The sequence below is a fragment of the Oncorhynchus clarkii genome, chromosome 16 (genome assembly GCF_045791955.1).
Source record: "Oncorhynchus clarkii lewisi isolate Uvic-CL-2024 chromosome 16, UVic_Ocla_1.0, whole genome shotgun sequence".
In the NCBI taxonomy this organism is placed as follows: Eukaryota; Metazoa; Chordata; class Actinopteri; order Salmoniformes; family Salmonidae; genus Oncorhynchus; species Oncorhynchus clarkii.
Window position 1 is genome coordinate 44,125,757 of NC_092162.1, and position 13,150 is coordinate 44,138,906.

General features: G+C 40.4%; 1 protein-coding gene across 4 annotated transcripts in view; it reads left to right on the plus strand.

Annotated features, from left to right (window-relative positions):
• Positions 1-13,150, plus strand: part of LOC139368531 (diacylglycerol kinase beta-like) — a 34,992-nt gene that overhangs the window by 1,169 nt on the left and 20,673 nt on the right. For 2 of the 4 annotated variants that reach the window (XM_071107534.1, XM_071107535.1), the window contains exons 2-8: positions 8,957-9,043; positions 10,829-10,905; positions 11,840-11,972; positions 12,144-12,218; positions 12,339-12,388; positions 12,602-12,676; positions 12,834-12,950. In XM_071107534.1, coding sequence (XP_070963635.1) covers positions 8,968-9,043; positions 10,829-10,905; positions 11,840-11,972; positions 12,144-12,218; positions 12,339-12,388; positions 12,602-12,676; positions 12,834-12,950 — 603 coding nt within the window. In that variant the 5' untranslated portion in view covers positions 8,957-8,967. Of the gene's footprint in view, positions 1-7,189; positions 7,328-8,956; positions 9,044-10,828; positions 10,906-11,222; positions 11,286-11,839; positions 11,973-12,143; positions 12,219-12,338; positions 12,389-12,601; positions 12,677-12,833; positions 12,951-13,150 lie in introns of those variants that run through there. The other 2 variants (XM_071107537.1, XM_071107538.1) reach the window with 2 other exon arrangements.

Sequence of the window (13,150 nt, forward strand, 5' to 3'; positions counted from 1 at the left end):
ATAGTTTTTATGTATTTATTGTAAAGCAATTCAAAATATAATATAGAAAAACAAACAGACTATACAAACCAGTCTGGGGAATAAATACATTCTATAAAAACCTTATGCAAGTTACAAACATTCAACATTTTAATAGCTTTTCTGTTGTGAGAAGATATTGTGTTTATTGTTCAATTTCATTCACAAAAATTATAAACAGAGTTTTTTGACTGATACATTTACATGTATGAATATGGAATTTAGCTGAAATAACAATGAGGTTGATTAAGAAGAAAGACTTTGCTGTACTTTGTATTTCAGTGTAGTGTCAGCATTTTCATTCAAACTAAGTGAGGTCATCAGTTCTTGTTAAAATGACCATTTCCTGGTTTCCCTCTACACTGAAGGAGAGGAAGACAAAAAAACATTCTGGAAATACTGGCTAGACTCCTATTCAAGTCATACTTATCAGATCATGCTGCACATGTAAATAATCTCAGGAAAACATTGAGAGAGGCATTCCTGTTCAGGTCAACCTATTGGTTAATAAACAAAAATACAATTTCTACAGATCACAGACGCATCAGGAAGTGGGTCACACTGGGAAAGGATCTTCTCTGTCTGTTGTTGCAGAGAAATGAAATGAATCTAACCGGGTTCAATAGAGCTAGAGAGAGAGTGTGTGTGTGTGTAGGCCCTGCCCCCAACTTATTGTCTATCTGTCACCTGGAGCTGTATGGCAAATGGCCCATGAACACAAGAACACAACTCAAGGGCCAGTCAGCCCTCCCCATGGAGGGGCCAAAATGTTGCTCTTTTTACACCAGTGGTGTCAAAATCAATCCATGGAGGGCCTAGAGCCTGCAGGTTTTTGTTTTCAGTAAAGACCTAGACAACCAGGTGAGGGGAGTTCTTTACAAATTAGTGACCTTAAATCATCAATCAAGTACAAGGGAGGAGTGAAACCCGCAGACACTCAGCCCTCCATGGAATTAGTTTGACAAGTAGTCTACAGTATCCAAATGTAACAGTTTAGCTTCTGTCCCTCTCCTCACCCCAGGGACCCTCTGCACACATCGACGACAGCCACCCTCGAAGCATAGTTACCCATCGTGCCACAATAGCCGCGGCCCTTGCAGAGCAAGGGGAACAACTACTTCAAGGTCTCAGAGCGAGTGAAGTCACCAATTGAAATGCTATTAGCGCGCACCCCGCTAACTAGCTAGCCTTTTCACATCGGTTACACAAAGGACTGACTTGAAATAGGTGTTAGATACCAAACATGGATGCTATAGTGTTATTCTATCTGAAAGTTGATATCTAAAGATAACTTTGGTGCCATCTAAATGAATGTAATGATGTTCAATATACAGTACTAGTCAAAAGTTTGGACACCTACTCATTCAAGGGTTGTTCTTAATTTTTAAAATTATTTTCTACATTGTAGAATAATAGTGAAGACATCACCTATGAAATAACACATATGGAATCATGTAGTAACCAAAAAAGTGTTAAACAAATCAAAATATACTTTATATTCTTCAAAGTCGCCACCTTTTGCCTTTGACAGCTTTGCACACTCTTGGCATTCTCTCTACCAGTTTCACCTGGAAGGCGTTTCCAACAGTCTTGAAGGAGTTCCCACATATGCTGAGTACTTGTTGACTGCTTTTCCTTCACTCTGCGGTCCAACTCATCCCAAACCATCTCAGTTGGGTTGAGGTCAGATGATTGTAGAGGACAGGTCATCTGATGCAGCACTCCATCACTCTCTTTCTCGGTCAAATAGCCCTTACACAACCTGGAGATGTTGTGTAACTAGATGGGATGGCGTATCGCAGCAGAATGCTGTGGTAGCCATGCTGGTTAAGTGTGCCTTGAATTCTAAATAAATTACAGACAGTGTCACCAGTAAAGCACCCACGCACCATCACGCCTCCTCCTCCATGCCTCATGGTGGGAACCACACATGCGGAAATCATCCGTTCACCTACTCTGTGTCTCACAAAGACATGGCAGTTGGAACCAAAAATCGTTAATTTGGACTCATCAGACCAAAGGACAGATTTCCCCCAGTCTAATGTCCATTGCTTGTGTTTCTTGACCCAAGCAAGTCTCTTCTCCTCATTGGTGTCCTTTAGTAGTAGGTTCTTTGCAGCAATTTGACCATGAAAGCCTGATTCACGCAGTCTCTTCTGAACAGTTGATGTTGAGATGTGTCTGTTACTTGAACTTTGTGAAGCATTTATTTGGGCTGCAATTTCTGAGGCTGGTAACTCTAAGGAACTTATCCTCTGCAGCAGAGGTAACTCTGGGTCTTCCTTTCCTGTGGTGGTCCTCATGAGAGCCAGTTTCATCATAGCGCTTGATCGTTTTTGCGACTGCACTTGAAGAAACGTTCAAAGTTCTTGAAATGTTCCGTATTGACTGGCCTTCGTGTCTTAAAGTAATGATGGATTGTCGTTTCTCTGCTTATTTGAGCTGTTCTTGTCATAATATGGACTTGGTCTTTTACCAAATAGGACTATCTTTTGTATATCACCCCTACCTGTGACAACAAAACTGATTGATTGACCTTTTGAAGCTGGTTGAGAGAATGCCAAGAGTGTGCAAAGCTGTCATCAAAGCAAAGGGTGGCTACTTTGAAAAATCTCATATAAAACATATTTTGATTTGTTTAATTAACACTTGGTCACTACATGATTTCGTACGTGTTATTTCATAGTTTTGATGTCTTCACTATTATTCTACAATGTAGAAAATAGTCAAAAATAAAGAAAAACCCTTGAATGAGTAGGTGTGTCCAAACTTTTGACTGGTACTGTATCTTTGTGGTAATTTTTACTCTGCTCAGAGTAAACATCTCTGTTGTACTCAGCCCACCCCCTTAGGTTATCACACCTAGTTGTGATCCCCTTTCAAGAGGATGTTGGCTGGTTCTATCTGATTGGATATCTTAGTTGTTTTACTTTTGGTTTGGTCTATGGTTGGTCAACAATTGATTTTGAATATAAACAAGTCTGATCTAGTATAAATGGAATGAAGATCTTTTTTTCTCTCTTGCCCTGCTATCACCCTACTGCACGTGTCAAACTCATTCCACGGTGGGCCGAGTGTTCGTGTTTCCTCTCCTCCCTTGGATTTGATTGATAAATGAAGGTCACTGATTAGTAAGGAACTCCCCTCACCTGGTTGTCTAGGTCTTAATTGAAAGGACAAAAACAAAAACCAGTAGACACTAGGCCCTCCATGGAATGAGTTTGACACCCTTTCCCTCCAGAAAAGGTTGAAAATACTCCTCTTATAGACTGTTTGGCCTGAGCAGGTGTGTTTAGTTCATGCTATGTCTTGCACCGTTTAAGATCTACATGCCTAGAATTATGCTTTTGCCAGTAATGCCTTGTAACTCATGGTTTCGCCTTGTATTATGGAACTCATTCATCCTACAATCTTAATTAGATACTTGCATTGTTATTTGCTTCTCATGAACATTACTTGATCTTAGTCAGCTAAATTAAAAATAATACCTGATTGCACATTGTTTAACTATAATATTAAATGGCGGGATAGTCAAATGAATGAAATGTCGATTGTTAAATATTAGTTATCCCTGTGTTTGTGTTTTTCCAATTGACAGCGTGATTAGGAAACAATAAAAATACATGTAATTTGCTCCCTGTGCACAGATTGTGCAGTTCAATGGTTTTATGAAGGCAGGCGTACAGTAACAGAGGAGAAAATGTCCTCCAAACACGTAGCAACGCTCAGAGAGTGAAAGTGGCGTGGTTACAGAAGGGAAGGGTGCACGCTCACAAGTCCAGGCCGGGTTTGTGTTTCGTCTGTATTCAAAGCACCACAGTGTTCCACGGGACTGCCTCCACCCACAGCCTGTTGCGTACGTTTTTTATGGATGTCAAAAGAGTGATGGACCATACACTCATTGTTTGGTAGGAATAAAAAATTATAAGGCAACAAGCTGTGTCTCGCCCACATTTGACAGAAATGTGTGATTCATGCATAGGAGCCATAGTATGTTTTTCCACTCAGACAAACCCTGCCTGACATCTGACATTTGTTGTCTCAAATATAATTACATTTCTGTAAATGTAATAACTTGATTAGTAATCTGATCTGACATTAGAAATTGTGCTCAATTCAGATAATGTACAAGAAAGATACTGTCGGTGCAATAGGAAGACTAAACAAGTAAAGGTTGAAGTTCCAGGAACTCAAACTTCATTATCAAGAATTTTCACTCCAGCTCTGTTGTCAACACTCAACAAAAAATTTTATTTTTATTTTGTATGAAACCTGAGAAGTGACCTCATGAGTAAAGGGTCCATTTTTAGAGTGAGGGAGTATTCCCCGCTCACAGCATGAGTCACAGTACAAGCATCTGCATGTGGAATGCAATCTAGTCTGTGTGGCCTTTTCGTTTAGAGGGGTAGAGCTGAGTAGCGTGGGAGGAGAGGCGTGGGCGCAGGGGAACACTCATAGCGGCTGGCTGGCTGGCTGGGCTGAGGGCTCCCCCCGCCCTCCCTCCCTGGTCCACTCCTGTCAGTCACCCGTGAAAATGTGCTGACGGACCGCAGCTGACAGGGAAACACTTTCCATAGCAACCAAGCATGCCCTTCCTTCCCTCTGTTAACCTACCTGATGTAATCTCTATAGATCATCTAGGTTGGTGCCGAAAATATTTTTGTTTCTATTGAAAAACAACTAGCTATGACAGTATGAGGCATGCTGACACGGTGCAAAGCAAACGACTGTTTTTCAACCACAAAATTTGAACAAAAGTTTAAGATTGGTTGTTGCTCTCTAGCCTAACTGTTACAAAACAGTAGATTTCCTTGACAAAGGGTGTGGGCGTCTCGACAGCTTGCATGCATGGAAAAAGTTCATCCCCACAGCTATACCTTGAAACTAACCTTGTAAGGATGGACTGCCTATATGTAAACTATAGGTTATATACACTGAATATAAGAAGGATAATTAGGATACCTACTGCACTGCAATATGGTAAACAAAATATATGTCGTTTTATAATCTATACCTGTGCAGAGAAAAACGAAATGTACACAGATCCTCTCCTGAACTCCCTTATGACTTCATCTGCTTGCATCACAAAATTCAATGTATATTTCCAAGTACAGATGAATAATCAGTAATGTTGAATTGATTGCTGGAAATTGTACCAAATAATTGCCTAGCCCAGGAAGGGACAGGTGGCTGCTTGTATACACAGGAGTATAAAGAACACAGGGTCATTCCATTTTATTTCAGCAAGCCATGACACCCACCAGCTCAGATCGTTCTGAAATGGTTTCTGTCGTTAAAAACAGATAAGCATTCCTGCAACATTATTTTGTTGAAAGACAATTTGAACTAATTGATTGCACCCAAATTGGCCATTTCAATTTATAGGATTCATATAACATTCAACAAATATAGTACCCAACATTCGATTTGGACCAAACCTCTTCTTAACAATGATTAAGATATGAGGAATCCAATAAGAATTGTTCAAAGCCACCCACAGACACCCCCAAACCCCACAAAGCCCCACCCAATGTCCAGAATACAGTATCTGTTCTCTGTTTGAAAAGTAGTATGAAGCTGCGGTTTGGAGTATAGTTTATTCATACTATAATGTATTCTCAGTGAATATTATGATGTTTTCTTCCCCCTATTCAGAGAAATTAGCCATTGAAGTAGCTTGTATTTTTCCCCATAAATTAATGTGAAAGTACCAGGTTTTGCCCAATAGATACTGTTTTTCCTGCTACTGCCACACCCTTTTATACATTTTTGCTGGTCTCTTATGTTTACTAAATGATAACAACCTTTTTATTGAAACTTGAAGTAAAAAAATAAAATAAATGGGGTGGCAAGTAGCCTAGTGGTTACAGCGTTGGACTAGTAACTGTGCTGACAAAGTAAAAATCTGCCATTTTGCCCCTGAACAAGGCAGTTAACCCCCTGTTCCTAGGCCGTCATTGAAAATAAGAATTTGTTCTTAACTGACTTGCCTAGTTAAATAAAGGTAAAATACAAACTGTTGTGCTCACAATTCGAGCAAAACCTCCTTGAAACAATTCAGTTGGTACTTCTCTTATACTTAATCTGTGTCCAGGAAACAACCCTGTAGGTGTTGTTTATTCCCTTAAAAAAGTCTGGATTAGAACAAGCAAACCATTAGGCTACAGCAGTGCTTATGGTCTGCAACTAAGGGTCTTCAATGGTAAAATTCACAAACACACACTGTGGTGTTTTGCAGTGGTAATGGTATTGGGTTAGATTTAATGGTAACTGTCACTAAACACACAACATATAAAAATGTTTTCTAATAATTGTATTTAAAACATAAGACTGCCATGCAATGGTTTATAATTGTATTATATTATTAGGGTTGTCACAACAGTCACTAGGCCATTTCTTCATAACACGTTTGGGCTTAGTTGGAAGAGTCTTCATATGAGAATTGCAATATAGAAGCTCTTTGAGAGGTCTATCCCTATTTCTTTGAACTATTCAAGGATGGAGTATTAGTTGCTAAGAGAAGGACGAACTGAATTTCTTTCATGGAGGACTGGCTTGACTTGTTATGACCTAATTTATTTTAATCACAAGGAAAAATGTAATCAATTTAATAAACACGAGAACAGCAAAATGGATAGTAGGGTAGCAGGAACAGTGTTATCTAGTGGGCAAAACCGGGTACGTTCACACTAATTTATGGGGAAAATGCCAGCTACTTCAATGGCAAATTTTTATGATTTTTTTTTATTTTTTTGACCAAATTCACTGAGAATTACATAGTATGATTAAACAATACTCCAAGCTGCAGCTTAGATACTACTACCAACATAGAGAACTGATACTGTGTACTGGCCATTGGAGTGGGCTCCATGTGGAGTTTGGGGGGTTCCATGGGTGGATTTTGACCATTTATTTAGATTCCTCATGACATTGTTAAGAAGAGGTTTTGTACAAATCAGATGTTGGGCACCATATTTATTGAATATTATATGAATCCTATAAATTGAAATTGCCAATTTTGTGTGCAATTAGCTTAATTTCTCAGAGTTAAAAAATGTTCAGCAAAATAATGTTTCAGGCATGCCCATCTTATCTGTTTCCAACTACAGAAACCATTTCAGCACAATCTGAGATGGTGGGTGTCGAAATCCTCTTTCTTGTGCTTTTTGAGGTGGAATGACTCCACGGGCAGATAAGAACCTGCTGAGGTTTCTGTTGTGCCTTGATAGATGGTTGCCTGGATCTCCCCCTTTACCAATCTACTCCCATGTTCATCACAATCAGCACAATCCTGACCTGTAGGGGTGAGGTAAGGTTAGGATGGGGTGGCTCATGATGGGGGCCAATTTCGACTTAGTGCGCTTGCATATATATATATATATCACATGTTGTTCTGTTTGTTAGTGATTTCCAGTCTGCATGTAAAAATCCTGCATGCAAATATAATATCTGATCAGGAAGTAGTGAATCAGATTTGACCCAGGTTGCCCTGGCCTAAATTATGTCAGACAAGGGTGGTACATCGTCTGTCCGACATGAGGGAATAGAGACATGCATATGTCAGCGTATTGCTTTGAAGGGCATGCAGAACTGCCATCTGCCTTGTTGCCACAGGCAAGGCAAGGGAAGAAGCCTAAAACTGGATTTTCCATGTGTTGTTTAGAAGCACTACTTTAGTATGCTCTTTGAGATGTTTTGATTATCTGCTTTCAAATGAGCAGAAATTAGCAATTCAAATTTTATTTGATAGATTATTTGAACTGTATAGTAAGGTCCTAACTGGTATCTAAAACGTTGCATGATGTGCAGTATAAAATAAGTCCTTGTAGTTCTTTTTAAAAGCCTGCCATATCAACAAATGGCACTTTCCTGTCAATTCTCTCCTCTCAACTGATTGGCTGCCTAAACAAAACTGCTAGGCAACGCTGCTAACCTTTTTGAGGGGAATTAAGAAGGGACAACGTGACCCTTTGTTAGCACAGAGAGATTGTGGTTCCACGTCACATTGAACGTGGGCATTTAGGAGTTTATTATTTTGCAGCATTACCCCATGACTGACAGACTTTTGATTGTTGTAGATATAATACTGTCTGTCTGACCTATACTCCCGTAGTGCTGTTAGGTACTGGGACAATAACCCATTTTAAAATGGAGATTTATTACATTATTTTATGATTTGATCCAAAAATTGCTGTATTTTTGGTTGATATGAAGAGAGAAATTGTGGATGGAGAGCTACAAAGATGAAAAGGTTGACACTTGCCAGACTATTTCAGGAAGAGGTGTTAGATTTTACAGAGCAACGCATGCAAATTGATGAATGAATAGAAAACTGGGTCAGACAACACTCTGAAAAAAGCTTTGGGGAGACTAAAACTCTTGAGACGTATAATGTCTCTGGTGTGTCTGTGGCCTGATACTGCTTATGCAGAGCTTGTACTGGGCCCACGGGGCATTCTAAAGTACAAAATGCTCCTTGAAGCTGCTTATGCTTGTCAGCTTGGGACTGGGCTACTGTGCATTCGTTTGCTCGTTGTTACATCAACAATGTCATTTGAAACATGGGAGTGGAAAGACAGGTGTTTTTGAAACATTTGCTCTGAACACTATTAACATCATGACTGGAGATGACTAAAGGACACCGAGGGTATTTGCAAGCCAATGCTGGTGTTGAACTATGTGGTTCATGCCAATTTGCAGATGTAAATTTTGTGGGTTTTAACAGGCCGTTGCTGACCTGTTTGCATGGTGTGATGATCTGAAGCGCCTTTTCTAAACAAAGCCCTTGCCTTGTGAGTTACTACCTAGCAGTGTTATGTTCAGCTTACAATTCTGGTTTGATGTCTGAGCCGCCTCCATTTCGCATTCACGCAGCAGAAGACTGATGTAACTCGTTCTCCTCTCCTCTCGCCCTTTTCTGCACCGGCGGTATGTGCAGACGCAGGCAGCATGTCCGCCCCCACAGACCCAGAGGTGAAGGAGCTGAACCCAGTCGACTTCATCCAGCTACAGCAGTACATTGACTGTGAGTACATGCAGGCAGGAAGCCTCCTCAGCCCTGCATCGCCTTCCCCTTACACCCACACGCTCTCATATGTGGAAGTGGTGATGACTGTCTCTTACTAAGTATCTGCAAAACGTTGCCGCATTGGGCCCACAATTTTTCTTGGTAGATCTCTGGATTCAGACATTTTGTGAACCTCAATTTGAAGGAAAATGAAGGAATAGAAAACTGGATTTCTTATCCTAGTGTCTGTTATCCATTTGAATGCCGTAATACGTCTGTCATGTAATACACATTTCATGTTGCTATGTAGAATATTATATATTTGTAGTTTCTGCCTACAGAAAGTGTTCATACCCCTTGACTTAATCCACATTTTATTGTTACAGCCTGAATTCAAAATATATTTTTTTCTTCCTCACCCATCAACACACAATAATACCCCGTAATGACAAAGTGAAAACATGTTTTTAGAAATGTTTGCATATTTTATTGAAAATTAAATATCTAATTAATATATCCCTGAGTCAATACTGTGTAGAAGCACCTTTGGTGGCGATTATAGCTTTGCGTTGTCTTGGGTATGTCTGTATCAGCTTTGCACATCTAGATTTGGGGGTTTTCTCCCATTCTTTCTTGCAGATTTTCTCAAGCTTTTAATAAATTAGATGGGGCGCCGCAGTGAACAGCAATCTTCAAATTTCAAAGGGATTCAAGTCTGGGCTTTGGCTGGGCCACTCAAGGACTTTCACATTCTTGTTCTGAAGCCATTCCATCGTTGCTTTGGCTGTATGCTTGGAGTTATTGTCCTGTTGGAACGTAAATCTTTTCCCCATTCTGTTGTTTGCACTCTGAAGAAGGTTCTCATCAAGGATTTGCCTGTATTTGGGTCCATTTATTGTTCCCTCTATCCTTACCAGTCTCGGAGTCCCTGCCGCTGAAAAGCATCCCCATAGCATGATGCTGCCACCACCATGCTTCACGGTAGAGATGATGTTAGACAGGTGATGAGCTGTGCCTGTTTTTTTTTCCAGACACAGCGCTTTGCATTCAAGTCATATAGGAACATTTTTGTCTCATCAGACGACAATCTTTTGCCTTATGCTCTGTATTTCACCTGCCTTTTCGCAAACTCCAGGCGTGCTGTCGTGACTTTTTCTCAGGAGTGGCTTCCATCTGGCCACTCTCCCATAAAGCCCAGATTGGTGAAGTACTGTAGAGACTGTTTTCCTTCTGGCATGTTCTCCCATCTCAGCCAAGGAACTCTGTAGTTACGTCAGATATAGACCTCATCATAATTCTATCTCGGCGGATGGTTCCTTGGACTTCATGGTGTAGTTTCTGCTCTGACATGCACCGTCAATTGTGGGACCTTATATAGACAGGTCTAGATCAAGTCCAAACAATTGAATTGGCCACAGGTGTACTCCAATCAAGTTGTAGTGACATCTCAAGGATGATCAAAATAAACTGGATGCACCTGAGCTCAATTTGGAGTGTTATAGCAAAGGGGTGTGAGTACTTTCATTTTCAATACATTTGCACACATTCTAAAAACAAGTTTCACTTTGTCATTATGGGGTGTTGTGTGTAGATGGGAGAGGGGGGAAAATGAATACATATTTAATTCAGGCTGTAACACAACAAAATGTGTAATAAGTCAAGGGGTATGCATGCTAACTTATAGTAATACTTATAGTTTCTGATTCTATACTCATTCTCTGTAACAGTCAGTACTTAGACTTTCATGTTTGTAGTACTCTACAATAAGAGTGTGTGTGTCCTGTGTGTCTCTTCTCCTCCCAGACTGCACGCTGAAGGTTAAAGACGTGCTGAGGGAATTTGATGCAGATGGCAGGCTGGCCCAGCACAGACATGGAGAGGTGAGAGGAAACCATGGCCAGGTTGATATCGACCCAACCACAACTCATGTCTGCTCTCAGTCCCTCTTGATAAATGTCTGTGGTACATTACTACATTAATACACAGTTTGCCGTGACATTTGAGAGTGATTGTTATGCTCGTGTGATACCCATTGGATTTTCTTTTTAGAAAATCTATTAAAATTTAAACATTAATCATGTTGATGAATATGACATGACTACCTAAGAGTGCTGTATATAAATCAAATCAATTAGGAGAGAATTGTCTTCAGGGGTTGATGGATTTTTGCAAACCGCTGAAGTTACTAATGGAAATTACCTCTTCAAATCGTGCCAATTCTGCAAGTTCCCTGACTGACGTTGTGCTGGCATCATGCAGAGTAAGCCATTAGGTGATTTAACGGGACAGGTTTTTCAATATTGAGGATATCAGCAGTTGGATTTGCCAAATAATTAGGCTAAATCCAATCATCTCTCATAAGATGGATAAAACAACACATAGCATCTAGGACTTATGGGGAAGCGATGGGTTACAGAACAGAAAGACGGATATTTCTTAGTGAGGATGATGAGAAAGAAGCAGCGACTCTCGAAGTAGAGTCATTAAGTGGAAAATCTGACTAAAAGCATTGATCATTATGGTTATGTACTGTGTACTCTTAACCCCAATTGCCCCCTGTAAGTCGCTCTGGATAAGAGGGTCTGCTAAATTACTCAAATGTTGTTTTGTTTTTTTATTTAAAAAAAATGTCTTGACCAAATCCCCTCATCATTGTAACATCTAGGAATTATTATTATTTGCACCCAAATCACTCTGTTCTAAATCAGAATGTTTTGACAAGAATCATGAGATCTCTGTCATCTTCCCATTTGATTGATTGATCATTTGAATTATTGATTGATTGATTGATTGATATCCCATCCTCTGCTGCAGTGTATCAATGAGGAGGGCTTCCGTCTCTTCCTGAAGACCTATCTGGAGGTGGAGGACTTCCCTAAGGATCTCTGCCAGCGCCTCTTTCGATCCTTCCAGAGCGGAACTGAACCTGACGGGCAGGACAATGCTAGTACGTTTATTTATCCCTCGCGTAGACGCATATTATTGTCTGACTATAGTCAGCAGTTTCACTATTCTCGGCGCTAGTTCATTTGTCAAAGTCCACAGGCTGCACGTGATTAGGTGTGCTCTATGTGTTAACTTCCCCCTCCTCCTTTAAACCTCTCTCTCTCTCTCATAGAAGAGGTATTTTTGAAGGACGTTTCGTGTTACTTCTCCCTGTTGGAGGATGGCCAGCCCAGAGACAAGCTGGAGTGTGAGTCTTGATCCTGTTTTCTCTACCATGTCGCAGCTCCATACTGCAGTCTCTTTTTATAGATATTTTGTTTGATGGCTTTGTCGAAGATGTTTATATGCCAATTTCTCCCTCTTTCAGTTGCTTTCAAACTGTACGACAGAGATGGCAATGGCGTCCTTGACAGCTCCGTAAGGCAATTAGTCATATTTTTTTAATGATCTACATAGAAATGGGTAATGGGTATTGTACCAGATTACCCATTTCAGTGTAATAACAATGTAATAACATGTAATGACTGGCTGTTGAAGGAGATGTCCCCTTATACCCTTTAATTTCCACAAAGGTATATATCAGTTCTTCAACTCACAATAACTTATGCTCTCCTGCCTGTATGAACCCAGGAGGTGGACCGGATCATTGCTCAGATGATGCACGCTGCAGATTACCTTGGTTGGGATGTGTCTGAGCTGAGACCAGTAAGTGTGGTCAAATTTGGGATTTCTAACAATAACTGACTATCATTTTAATAGAGGGGAAAATACCTCAAGTCTTCTGCAAATATCTGCTGCACAAACAATCACTCAAGAATGCTTATTTAGACATTTAAGTTATAAGGCACTGTCATTTGTTCAGGTGCTGAAGGACATGATGACGGCCATCGACGCAGACAGCAGTGGCACGGTCTCTCTGGATGAGTGGGTGGAGGGAGGAATGAACAACGTCCCCCTGCTGGTGTTACTGGGTCTGAAGGTGGGTGAACCATGTTCACCTGCTGGTTCGTGTTCATTAGGGACAAAATGGAAGAAAACTTACTGAAACAGGGAGGAACTACCTGAACTTGTCCAATAATAAGAAAGGCTTGTTTTTTTCCATTGCAAAACATTTTGCTACGGTGTGTGTTAATGAATACAACCCTGGTGTTACTAGGGCTGAAGGTAGGAGTTGGACCA